The 13,487-nt window shown below is 35.3% G+C and overlaps 1 protein-coding gene across 1 annotated transcript in view; it reads left to right on the top strand.

Moving 5' to 3' along the window:
- LOC143378505 (neurotrimin) overlaps positions 1-13,487 on the top strand; it is a 359,802-nt gene that overhangs the window by 217,085 nt on the left and 129,230 nt on the right. The window contains exon 2 of the mRNA XM_076830310.1: positions 5,076-5,173. Coding sequence (XP_076686425.1) covers positions 5,076-5,173 — 98 coding nt within the window. The remainder of the gene's footprint in view (positions 1-5,075; positions 5,174-13,487) is intronic.

The following is a 13,487-nucleotide window of genomic DNA, read 5'->3' as shown; positions in this document are numbered from 1 at the left end:
CACGCGTAAGTACCGGCTACCGCCGCGCCGCACAGTGGTCCGAGTAGGTATACTACATGCTAGCTGGGCAAAATTATTTTTTCGCGATATTGGGTTTATATGGGGTTCAAATTGTTAGAAACACAGCTGTTTCGTATCACAGTTTATTATTTCACTAAAAATATCAATAAAAAAAAATATGACAAAGTCAATAAAGGAAAATGAACAAAACGACAGTACTGTACTTTAACTATAATTATCAGTTATAACATTATGATTATTCCTGTAACTTCTGAGTTTTCTGTGGAATTTTAAAAAAATTTCGAGCCACGCTCGATTCACCTATCATAAAATGGCTATTAAAACAGTATTTTACTATACGTTCCACGTTGTTCCACGCGACAAGGGTTGAACGTACGGAAAGTAGAGACTTTCTAGTTTTTTTTTAATAACATGATCGGTCTGCAAAAATTTGCAAAACTATGTTTTGTGAATTGTTTTCGAGTGCGACGCTCGGCAGCCGCCACTCACAAGGGAAGATCCCGAACCCGAAAATTCAAAAAATTCTGAAACTTTGTGAATATGCAGGGGATTTCCTCCTGGTTATAACGCAATTTTTGTTTGCTGCCCAAATTCTTGTTCCCATCCTCTGTCGCAATTTTTTATTCGTCTTAAACAAACTGGTATTCGAAATATACTGCACTTCCTGTACTGACGTAAAAAGCTCCGATAAAAGCCAATAAAATTTATTATATCCACCAAAGCCAGTAACGCTTGAAATGGACCATCTGAGTAATACGTAGAATTTTGATGATAATTCGGTAAAGTAAGCTACTTTCTGTCATAGTTGACCTTCAGCCACCTTCACCCACTTGAATTGCCGCCTTAAAACGCTCTATTAGAAGCAGGAAAATTTTATTTAAATAAAAATTTCGAATAACGAATAAAAGTTAAAAAAAATTATTCGTCATGTGTCGACTAAAGTTAACCAGGGTTTACAGTTACAAGTTAAAGTTAAAGTTAAGAAATAGAAAAATAATAATGAATAAAAAAAGTAATTTTATTCGTCAAATAATCTACAGTTAAGGTTAAAGTTAAGAAATAAAAAAATAATAATGAATAAAAAAAATAATTTTATTCGTCGTTACCTAATCCACAGTTAAAGTAACTTTTATTTGATCCGTTATTTAAATAACTTTTTATTTAGTTAATTCCCAACTCTGATTAGAAGGCAACAGAAAGACACACAATTTTATACCATTTAAAAAACCAAGTTCTTCATATCTCCTTTACTCCTACACTTAAAAACACGCAGTGATCACCAAATTATGTCCCTCATGAAACAAAAGCATTTTTTCTGATTACTAAAAATAACTTGTTGTTCAAGTGGCCTGTCTCGATGCCTCCCCCTGTAATCCGTTATTACTGATCAAATCGCAAAGGGGTATGTTGCTAAACAACTCCAATTGAATCAGATCAGCGCGCTTGCGTAAGCAGGGACCAGGGGAATCGGTTCCCTCCACTCACGATGAATTTTAATCTATTGCGCGTTAAGCAGCCGTGATCATGGGAAACCCTGTTGAGCGGAATTCCTCATGAGTGGAGAAGGCAGATTTCCCCAGCTCCCGCTGGCGCAAACCCGGTAATTGGATCAAGTTGGAGTTGCTTAGCTATGATTCCACATGATTGAAAACCGTGACACACAGTTCGTAAAAACATCATATGCAGTTGCTACTTATTTTTGCATAAATAATCATCCCCTGCACGACTACACTATCAACAACAACTCCACTAACAACGCTCTGTATACGTTAAAGTGTTTATACATATAAATGTGAAATCAGTAAAATGACTATAATATCATCGTATTTCAATTTCATCAAAATCCCTGAAACTGACCGCAGAGATTGATCAATTCGCCATGGAGTTTATTTACATACTGCAGGTTTATACAGCAGCACATAGTGCCTACAAGTCCAAACTAATAAACGCGTTGGGTTACACAGAAAACGCATACGTAATGGTCAGACACAATGACATACAATGGATGTTTGATAAAGATTATCAGTTTATCTTAACTACCTATTCGATGGTAACGAACAGCGCAAAGTGCCACGCACGGGGTTACATTTCACCACACGTGTTTCAGGTTGCACGCGTCTGCATTCTGTCGCATGCCATACGTCGTACAAAATCAAACCGTTTCGTGACAGTAAATTCTCAACGCTACGTCGATGCAGCAGAATGCGGGGTATGAGTTGCTTGGAGAACACGAGGCGTCACGTGTTTGTAGTGGGAACGATGTGTTCCACAGAAACTTTGCTCCGTATTTCGGCTGGACACGCTCTTTTATTGAATCTCCCCGATCGATAAAATCGTTCTAATAAATATCCCGAACTTGAAACTTTTTATTCGTTATTTAATTAGAACGGCATGCGAAAAGAAACGAAGCTGAACAATCAGGATGTAAGGGATATTGGCAGATTAATTGAAAATCCTTCTATTCCGATATCACAGTTCAACAAAATTCGACTTTTTATCGGACTTGTAACATTCAATAGCCGTTTCTTATAGATTTTCGTGCGCTGAACACGAATCCGCGAACCGTTTGTCGCCATCGCCCTCAGTTTTTGAGAAATTCGATTTTGAAAAAAAAATGCAAATTTTCAAATTTGGACATCTTTTGTGTCGAAACGGTAATAGCTATTCGGTTGCTCGTTGCGTCAAATTATTCTATGAACTCTTACGAATGCAACGATATAAGTTATTATTGTATTATGAACATTTAAATGTGTTTAAACAACGGTCAAAGGGAAAAGGACACCTGAAATGCACTCATTTTATAAGATATATTTCAATTTATTTCCAAAACTAAGGGTCTAGGAAAAAATCTGACCATTCCACGCGATGCAGCAGATATTTTTCCTTCGGAAAGCATTAACAGAAGTGGTAAGTCACGTTTCGTTTTCTATACAGAAGCGAAATAGTTTGGCAAAAAGTGCGGCCCCGACAGTGGTAGTCGCGCGCGTTAACTGAGATGCCAGATCGGGGACGGGTTCCCTCGAAAATTTCCCCCACCTCGCGCATACTACGCCGGAGCAGCGTGTTCGTGAGCTCGGCGCTTCGGAGTCCAACTCACGGATACCCAGCTCCGGCGTAGTGTGCGCTAGGTGGGGGAAATTCTCGAGGGAACCCGTCCCCGATCTGGCATCACAGCGCGTTAAGCGATTGTGTTAAGGCTCCCCCAGACCAAAGCGAATATCCGCTCCGCGCCGCGGATCAGATAAGGCTGCAGTTTTTTATACGTGGCGGCTTATGGGCAGTGTTATCAGGTCCGCGGCGGATCCGCTCCGCGCAGCGAAATTCGCGTTGGTTTGGGGGAGCCTTAAGGGGTTAGCTACCGTCAGGAGGTAGAAGAAGAATCGATTCTTTGGGAATTTATTTCAGATAGTACATGCATATATTTATGCAATGGTTTTTGTATTCAGATGAGGGACACTTTAACAGGTTATTATATATTATGTTTTGGTATAAAAATATTTACTTATTGCAAAATTACAGCTGATTTCCCGGAAGCTGCTTTTACAACGGTGACCACGATTTCTCCAAAATCGCTTCACCAATCTTTCTGAAACTTTGTAGGTTTCTTCTAGACATTCAAATGTAGTCTTTAATCGAAGCATTTGTTTTTCCAATGCATGGTTTTTATTTTATGGATGAAAACACTTATTTTTAGCTAGAAATACTCATTTTTCATCCATAAAATAAAAACTATGCATTGGAAAAACAAATGCTTCGATTAAAGACTGGATTTGAATGTCTAGAAGAAACCTACAAAATTTCAGAAAGATTGGTGAAGCGGTTTTGGAGAAATCGTGGTCACCGTTGTAAAAACAGCTTCCGGGAAATCAGTTGTAATTTTGCAATAACTCAATATTTTTTTATACCAAAATATAATATAATAACCTGTTAAAGTGTCCCTCATCTGAATACAAAAACCATTGCATAAATATATGCATGTACATTCTGAAATAAATCGCCAAAGAATTGATTCTTTTTCTACCTCCTGAAGGTAGCTAACCCCTTAACACAATTGCTTAAAGCGCGTGACTACCACTGTCGGCGCCGCGCGTTTTGCCAAACTATTTCGCTTCTGTATAGAAAACAAAACGTGACTTACCACTGCTGTTAATGCTTTCCGAAGGAAAAATATCTGCTGCATCACGTGGGATGGTCAGATTTTTTCCTAGACCCTTAGTTTTGGAAATAAATTGAAATATATCTTAAAAAAACATTTCGGGTGTCCTTTTCCCTTTGATCGTTGTTTAAACACAATTAAATGTTCATAATGCAATAATAACTTACATCGTTGTATTCGGGAGGGTTCATAGAATAATTTGATAGACCATGCAACCAAATAAATATTACCGTTTCGACACAAAAGATGTTAAAAACTGAAAATTTGCAGTTTCTTTCAAAATCGAATTTCTCAAAAACTGAGGGTGATGGCGACAAAGGGTTTACGGTTTCTTTTTCAGCGCACGAAAACATATAAGAAACGGCTACTGAATGTTACAAGTCCAGATGGCTGTCAAACTGTGTCAGCGATCACAGGATTAAAATTCGGACTTAAATTTCTTTTTATTTCTCCTTTGATTAGATATATCGACGAAAATCGAAGTTACAATTGGGAAGCAGCTAACAAGAACTAAGTAGCAAGAGGCATAAATATTTGACAGTTTGTACACATTTTGATTAATTATTAATGCGCTGCTACATAATAATGATTCTAATGCCATTATATGAATTATGAGCAAACTGATGCCTTTTTCTAAATAAATAAGTTTCTTCAACGTGCAGATTATGCATGTGCTGTGAAAAATTAATACAATCACAAAACGGGAAACAATTTCATCGAGGGAAATCTTTCAGTGGTTTTTCCTTATACAATACTGCCAACAGTTTCGGTTCCACATAATACAAAAAAGTATTTATGATTATCACGAAACAGAATGTACCATGTAGTAAAATATACACGCAACATTTGTGCAAACTTTAGTTAGTTTAGTTTCGAAAATGAAACTCTTGTATTTCAGAGGGACCGAGCTTCACTGTGCCGATAACAAACGTGACGGTATCAATGGGCAGGGAAGCCGTGCTAGCTTGCGTCGTCGCGAACCTTTCTACGTACAAGGTAAATTCTCCAGTAACGATGTTTCCTAATCTCACACTCTCTTCCACATTTTCTTTCCCTAACAAAATTACATTACATAGTTCCGACCAAAAACATCTGCTACCATGCAGGGTGTGGAATTGAAAGCGCTACAATCGAATATCTATATTTGAAATTCAGCGGGATGTAAAATATTTCATTTCTGAGGATTGTTCGGTTTCAGTGGAGGTATCCGTGGAACCAAAAAACTTTTTCCTAAATGGAGCGGATAAATAATATTATACTAACAAATAAGATCGTTGATTTTCCCAAATGGTATTATTTATTTTTAAATACACGCGTTTGTAGTCAATTTCTTGGGGAGTATATAATGAAGGTCACTTCTTATCGTGAAGGTTGTATGAAAGTCACAGCAAGGTCATAAGGGGAAAGTAAATAGTATGTGCAAAGCAAAAATTTCTTCTTTCGCCCTTTTGGTGGACTCTTTCCTCACCCTGCAAACCCAGCAAGTAGAAATGCTCAATATGCAATCAGACACAGATAAGTAGTAGTACAAGTAAGTACGTACAATAGTAGTGCAGATAAGTCTTTATCACGTCGTGCACGCGTCTGGAGTTATAGTCTAAACTGGATTGCAAATATGCCACTAATAAACAGACTACTTTAACATTTAACATTCCTTTTCCTGTAAGGATTCAACATTTCTCGCACTTTACTCGCTATTTCTTTGTCACTAATTCTCTTCTAAAAACATCAACTAAATGTCTGTCTATTTAAGAACATCTATTATGATTTTAAAAAATGGCGGTGACCTTGATATAATCTAAGGTAAGTGTCCCAATTTTTGCTCATGTCTCCATTTCTGCTCATTTCGTATTTTTCTTATTATTATAAGCGTCAAGTTTGTACTATAGCTGCAACAGAATAATTCTAAATTATTTGAACATTTACGCGAGCGTTGCACGAGCTTGGGGCTAATCAAAGTGCAGCATAAGCAACGAAAAACTTTTAAAATTAGAGACTCGTGATTTTTCGACCGTATTCTAGCTGGTTGTGCTAAGGAACAGCGTCACGTATTTGATAATTGGGCAGAAAATAGTTTTTGCAGTAAAAGTTCTTATTTAATATAAATAATAGATACCGTATTGTTCTCTGGACGTAGAATTTTTTACTATTTTTTAACTATTTTAAGTAGAGAACAGGTGATTAGGTTTAGGGTCAACTGAATCACCGTCGTGTCCGCATTTCTACTCACCAAAATTTTATTAACATAACCTCACATTTCAATATATGCTGTAACCTGTATTTCTATTCGAAGGCATTTTATCTTTTGTTTATCATTATTTTATGCTTTACTGTTGTGTTATGAAACATCTCCATAAAAGATGTAACTTATTTTAACCTGATACAGAAACAACTAGCCTATTGTTTACCAATACCACGAATTTTAAAAACAGCATTAAATACAGTATCAAATAAACAGTTTGCAAAAGCTTTTTACAACAGTTATGGTTAAAAATTTGATAGAAAACAAAAATTAAGTAAATGTAAAATATTTTAAATTATTTATAGTTCAAAAGTTATACGAAAAAGGCCCCAAATTTTTCAGCCCGGGCCGGGAAATTCTGCATAGTTCTTTGCGACGTTAATTTGAAAGAGGCCATCCCAAAATTCTCGAAGCTCGGGCATCACTGCTGTCCAGCGGTCGCTGGCAGCTCTCCGAACGCCGGGACGGTGCATGGTTGTAGTGGAATGCGTCCGTGAGGCGCTGTTGCCATTTTACCTGTTCGCGCGAGCGCGGGTTGCAGGATAAAACGTTGACCCTGTATAGCTGGGTTCAAGTCATACCAAATGCACGTACACTAGTGCAGTTCGCCTCATCGATTCTAACCTTAGCAACGCGACAGGCGGGTTGCTCGCAGCTAGGCGCTAAAAACGGCTCCCTGTGCACCCCTGCTTTATATCAATGATTTTACAATTGGGCAAATACTTGTGAGCGATCGGGCATGTATATTAGAAATAATGTATTATAAATTAACAGTAGGTACCTAAAGAATTTTGACGTCAGCCATAAGCGATATAAACTCTGCTCACTCAATCTATGAAAACCTGATGGTATTAAATTAACGAGAAGATTAATGGGGGAAAAATAGCCTGCATACTTTTCTTGACGTGTGATAGGGGAGTTAACTTAATTCCTAGGTTCATCGATTGAAGTAAATATGAACTCCATTGTCCGGAATGCATTCGCTGGCACGCTGCAGATTCTAAACGATTCTAAATGGATTTTGCGGTATAACGAACTCCCTCCATCGTGACGGTGCAAACTTCGGTAAATTAAAGTTTCTTCGTCATGGAATAATAATTTTTTCCAATTTGCTACGTGACGTATTAACGAACCACCTGTCACTCACACGCAGAGAGAAATGGTGGGATTAAGATAAAAAGCGTTCACACGTGGATGTAGTGATTAATTCGCAAATTTCACTGAAAGTGTTCGAAGAACGGGAAGAGTATGTGAAAGCACGGATACGGTAATGTTGCCTTAATACCGAAAAGTGATGTAAGTGCGCGGAGTTAAAAAAATTCTGCTGAAGATTCATTTAAAACTGTATAATATATAAAGAAGTTTATACATTGAGCTCATTTTCTATACAGAGATTTATAAAAACTTTTTAAATTTTTTTTATAATTAAAATAATTTCGTTAGCCGTAATTTTATACAAGCACAAAGCTGGCAGGAACGAAATATCAAGGTAGACATTGCCTGAAAAATGTAATTTGTGACAACTCTTAATTTATGCAATTTACTTGCGCGGTGCTTTATTTAAGTATGCGATTTCATGTGATAAAAATTGTTACATATATACGCTAGGGTGGCTCTTATTTTCGACTTCTTAATTTTCTTCTGGGCACCCTCAAGAATAGTTCCAAATAATTATTATCTTTTTCGCATATTTCGGTATATGCCCCCTCTTAAATGTTTAAAAAATAGTCCTCGAAAATAAAAATTTCATTTTTTTTGTTCGCCTTAATAAATAAAAAATTTTCTAGAAGCATTTAAACTTTCAAAATTTGAGGGAAGAAAGTTTTTTTTTTTAGTTTTTCGGACTTTTTCCGAAAACCGTTTGTCGCACGAGAACAAGTAATAGAACATAAAAGATGCTCCTTTTCCGGATCTACAACTTTTGTTTGACATATTTTTTTATTTAATCAATAACTTGAAGGATATTATATAAAATCGACTTCGCGAGCTGTTAAATAATGATTTAAATATTTAAGGGCCCAGGGGCACCCTTTTCCGTTATCCGATCGAGCTCTAACTTTACACGGATTTTTTTTTAATTGTTTGGAACTATTCTGGAGGCTGCCCGAAGAAAATCTTGAAAAAAAATTTTACCAAGAGTAAATAAGAGCCACCCTCTAATATACACATACGCCATATATTTATCGTAGGTTTCCCATTCTGAATTTTTGTAGGAGACATTTATGGTCTGCTATTTGTGCTGCTATACGTTATACCTATAACAAACATTACGTAGAGGAAACAAGACTATATAAGGGCGCTGTTCTTGATAAAGGAGCAAGATTGTGAAACATCAAATTTATTTTATATAAAATATTATTGAACAAGACCAGTAATTTAAGGTGTAATTTTTCTTTATCGAGTTATTGATATTTACAATCTACACACAGTATCAATTAATGATATTACCCAAAAATCTCAATTTCTTTTCACAATATGGATCAATATCTGAGGAAGAAATTATTTCCTTTGGAGGAGCGAATATTGTGCTTCCAAAAACTATTTTCTCATGCTAATACTTTTTAAGTTTCGAGAAAGAACGATACTTTCTTAAGGGGGTAGGTTACCCCCAACAGCCCAAAATCAGATCCTTCTTCAAACGCACATTCTGAAGTAATAAATGAATATAGAGATAATTTTTGTTTTACTTTTAAGCGTCATTTCGTTGACTTTAATTCGCAAAAAGAAAATTTTAAATATATTTATAGGAAAAAAAGTTATAAATATAAATGTGAGAGGGTGTACGCGATGCACCGTTTGATGGTGAACACGATTCCGGACAGGTGAATTACTTAAAACACAAAGTAATGGCATTTTTATAATCTGTAAGACAGTATCCATATTGTACAGGAAGCAAAATTTTGTTAAACAAATTAATACAATTTTTATGTTGATGTTTCTGATTTTTTCCTTTGTTTAGGAAAAATATTTTTTATCTTTTTTTTAAGAATTCATATTGAGAATGTGCTCCCGACACATTGTAGGGAATGGTTTTCTGCATCTCGCATTAAATTTTCATCCAAATCGTTCGAGCGGTTTTCGAGATTATGTGTTCACCGTTTTGGAAAACGTAGTTTCTGGGAAATCGCGTTTAAAGTTGGACTTCATTATCCGATCTCATGTGCAGGCTCGTACATTTTTTACTGTAATTCCTTCATTTTTTAGAATTTCGGGACCCGGTTGCGCTTAAAATACGTAGAAAAGGTGTAGCTAGCGGAATATGCAAACATCCGAGAACCCAATTTTCGAAAATTTTTAGGGTAACCTACCCCCTTGAATGCGATTATCTTCAACGTGCCTTCGACGAACCTCGCCCTTTACATCTCTGTTTTGGTGTTAAATTATATTTTTTCTGCTCTAATTTTCTGTATTTTATTACACTGTTTACGTGGTGTAATAAAATTGCATTATTACCGTTGTTTTTTTATATACTGTGTTATAGTTGACAATACAGTTCTGGGTAGAAAAATTTCAACAGCCTGCAACCGCGAACGACAAGGCCCTGGTCCGTAATACCAGGTTGATTTACAGAATTCAAAAGTGACTCGAATTACGTATAATCTTAAATGATCCAAATTACATCTATCCTCTTTTGATCCATTTTTCGCGAAAAAATCTCGCCAGCTGATTCGTAATAATCTTATGAAAATCAAATTCAAGCTATAAAATTTTCAATTCTCTTCAGCGGATGAGTCATTTCGCACGCGTAGTTTATCGATCTCGAGATGTCGTTTCATGGTGTTTGCCCGCGGGCTTAGAATTGTAGTTGAATGCTTCATCCTTCAAGTGAGAAACAAATGCATTGTCTTCGCTGGTGGATGGGTGGTGCAGTGACAAATGAAACATCAATCCATGTAAGTTGTGATTGCGCCAGTGTTGCATTACCTGCGAGGAGGTAGTTGGTCTTATAAATATGGAGAGGTTTTGGAAGGACTAGAATGTTAGATAGGGTCTGTGGCGGTTAAAATGTTTGCACACTCTGTTTTGCAATTATTGAAATTACACGTGTTACATACCATTTCAAGTCGAAATAAAAAGTCAACAAATGTCATCGAGAGTAGAAAGTCGCATTAGTCCTCGTCATTTAGTATGAATGTATTTTTATGCAAAGAACAACCTAAGTTATTGTACTGGAGCATAGATGACACTATTAGGTTCTTTATCATGTTTAGATGTTAATTTAGAATTTTAGTAATGCGACGTTAGTTTAGATGTAGGGACAATTTTATGATGTTATGAAATTGTAGTGATCCGTCTGTGGTCCATTTTATCCTTCGAAAGTTTTGTGATATTGTAAAATTCAATACGTCGATAGATGAACACTTCCTTTCACAAGGGGTTATATTCATTTGGACTGTTGAAAATAAGCAATGTGTAGGGGAGCCTGGGGCTAGTTGATACGTTTTTCAGTTTTCAATTTTTTGAATTTTTGTTTGCATTAATTACTTAATAACAAATATGCCAAAATGTACTTTGGTCCTTCCTCTTTAATGTATAGTAAACGAAAAGTTGAGAAAATACATACAAAATGAATGAAAAAATGTTAAAATGTATCAATTTGCCCCCACTGCGGGGCTAGTTGATACGTTCTTCAGTTTTCAATTTTTTAAATTTTTGTTTGCATTAATTACTTAATAACAAATATGTCAAAATATACTTTGGTCCATCCTCTTTAATATACAGTAAACGAAAAGTTGAGAAAATACATACAAAATGAATGAAAAAATGTTAAAATGTATCAATTTGCCCCACTGCGGGGCTAGTTGATACGTTCTTCAGTTTTCAATTTTTTAAATTTTTGTTTGCATTAATTACTTAATAACAAATATGCCAAAATATACTTTGGTCCTTCCTCTTTAATGTATAGTAAACGAAAACTTGAGAAAATAAATACAAAATGAATGAAAAAATGTTAAAATGTATCAATTTGCCCCACTGCGGGGCTAGTTGATACGTTCTTCAGTTTTCAATTTTTTAAATTTTTGTTTTCATTAATTACTTACTAACAAATATGTCAAAATATACTTTGGTCCATCCTCTTTATTATACAGTAAACGAAAAGTTGAGAAAATACATACAAAATGAATGAAAAAATGTTAAAATGTATCAATTTGCCCCCACTGCGGTGCTAGTTGATACCGCTATTCTGTTTAAATTTTTTTCATTTTTTATTTTCATTAATTACTTAATAATAAATATGCCAAAATATACTTTGGTCCTTCCTCTTTAATATATAGTAAACGAAAACTTGAGAAAATACATACAAAATGAATGAAAAAATGTTATTTGGAAGATCAATTTGTATTTAGCAAAACTATTTACTTTTTCCCTATATAAACGAAAACAGTTAAAAAACGATTGTTAACGTCAGTGTGCACACTCGTACGCTGGATCGTAGGAAAGAATTGAACAACAATCTTCACATATCTCGCTCAAATGGAGCTACATATATACGTTGTCGAGATAATCGTCTGTACCAACTAGCCCCGGTCTCCCCTATTGATCAACTTACTTTTGATTAAAAATACAAATTTCATAAAGCGTCAGAGATGCGACCATCCCGGTTGAAAGTATTTTCGTTTGTTCCTTTTGCAGTAGACGCAACACTGTCCAAACGATTGACCAGAAATAAAAAAGGCAAACGGATTTTTGAAGTGCAAGCGAGTAGTTGGTTCTCTACAAAGGAAAAGGTTTCAATTTTTTAGTTAAAATCAAAAGGCAGCCTTTGAAATCGTCAAAATTGAGGTTCGCGAATTTCTTGTTGATTTTCCGATGTAAAAGCATAAATGAAAGTTACATAAAAGATCCCGAATATCAATAACTTCAAACAGTTCGATAGAATATTTTCAGCAAAGCTTCGAGTACATTGGTCATTTGAACACCGTATGTACGAACTTGAAAACCATGGTTTTAAGAAAATCGTGGTTATACGGGGTGAGCAACAGCATGCGTTAAATGGTATTTTTTTAAAACAATTAAAAATTAAAGATAAATTTCTCTTAACGCTTTAAGGTTCAATAGATGTCGTGTCTCCCAGGGGAGTGATGGGGTTATACCTCTACATTTTTATAGAAAAACAGCTTCTGCAAGTTTAAGCAAATAATATTTATTTAAATCAATTTTTTCATATTTTGCGTAGCTGAGGAAATGTGACTAAAAATATTTCTCAGTGATAGAAATTTAAATTAGGAATGGAACTTATTAAATCTATACAAATTTTGACCACTAAATGCATTTGAAATTTCTATACAATTTTTTTTGTTTATATCTAAAGTTCATTAAGTTACGAAGTTTTTTACTTACTTAGATTTTATATTGTTTTCAAGAGAAATGAGAACAACTCCATGAAGAGTCTCTACAGCTTCAAGCTTATTCAATTATAACAGAAACACGTTTTATAGCGTTGCCCATTTCCGGAAAGAAATTGGATTGTTAGTGAAGTTGTCGAACGCCGATCCAGTGTTCACTTGGATGGATGCTTCCGAAAGAGATGCAGCTGGTATGGATGAGGAAGAATGATAATTGTACCGCGCGAATGTCAGTTGTGTGAAATATGAATTGCAAAGAGTTATTCACATAATTCAATTTCTAAGAAAAAATAACGCTACTATTAAATTTTAAATGAGAATGCAAATGCAACTTGTGATTCTCGGTGATCGATTGATATCCTACTGCAGTAGAAAATAAAACAAGTTTACTTAGTTCTAAAAATAATTAAATGTAAATGTTTATATTTTATTATTAAATATATAGGCTGTACTATTGATAGATCAGGTATCAACCCACTAGAGAGGACAGCAAAGCCGTGGTAAAATTTCCACTTGCCTAAAAGAACCAGGCAGTTAAAGTGCAGGGTAAAACTATACAATACGCCCCACTTTTAAAGAAACATCTATGAAACCAATATTTTTTAATAATTCTTTAAATTTGTTGTCTAAACACATTAAGTGTTCATTGCTCTTCACAGCTACACCGAGATTGTGAAAAAAACATAACTGGAAATGGGGAAATGGAAAACATAACGGAAAG

The sequence above is a fragment of the Andrena cerasifolii genome, chromosome 2, assembly GCF_050908995.1.
Source record: "Andrena cerasifolii isolate SP2316 chromosome 2, iyAndCera1_principal, whole genome shotgun sequence".
Taxonomy (NCBI): Eukaryota; Metazoa; Arthropoda; class Insecta; order Hymenoptera; family Andrenidae; genus Andrena; species Andrena cerasifolii.
The sequence above is the reverse complement of the archived record's forward strand: the minus strand, read 5'-3'. Positions and strand labels throughout refer to the sequence as shown.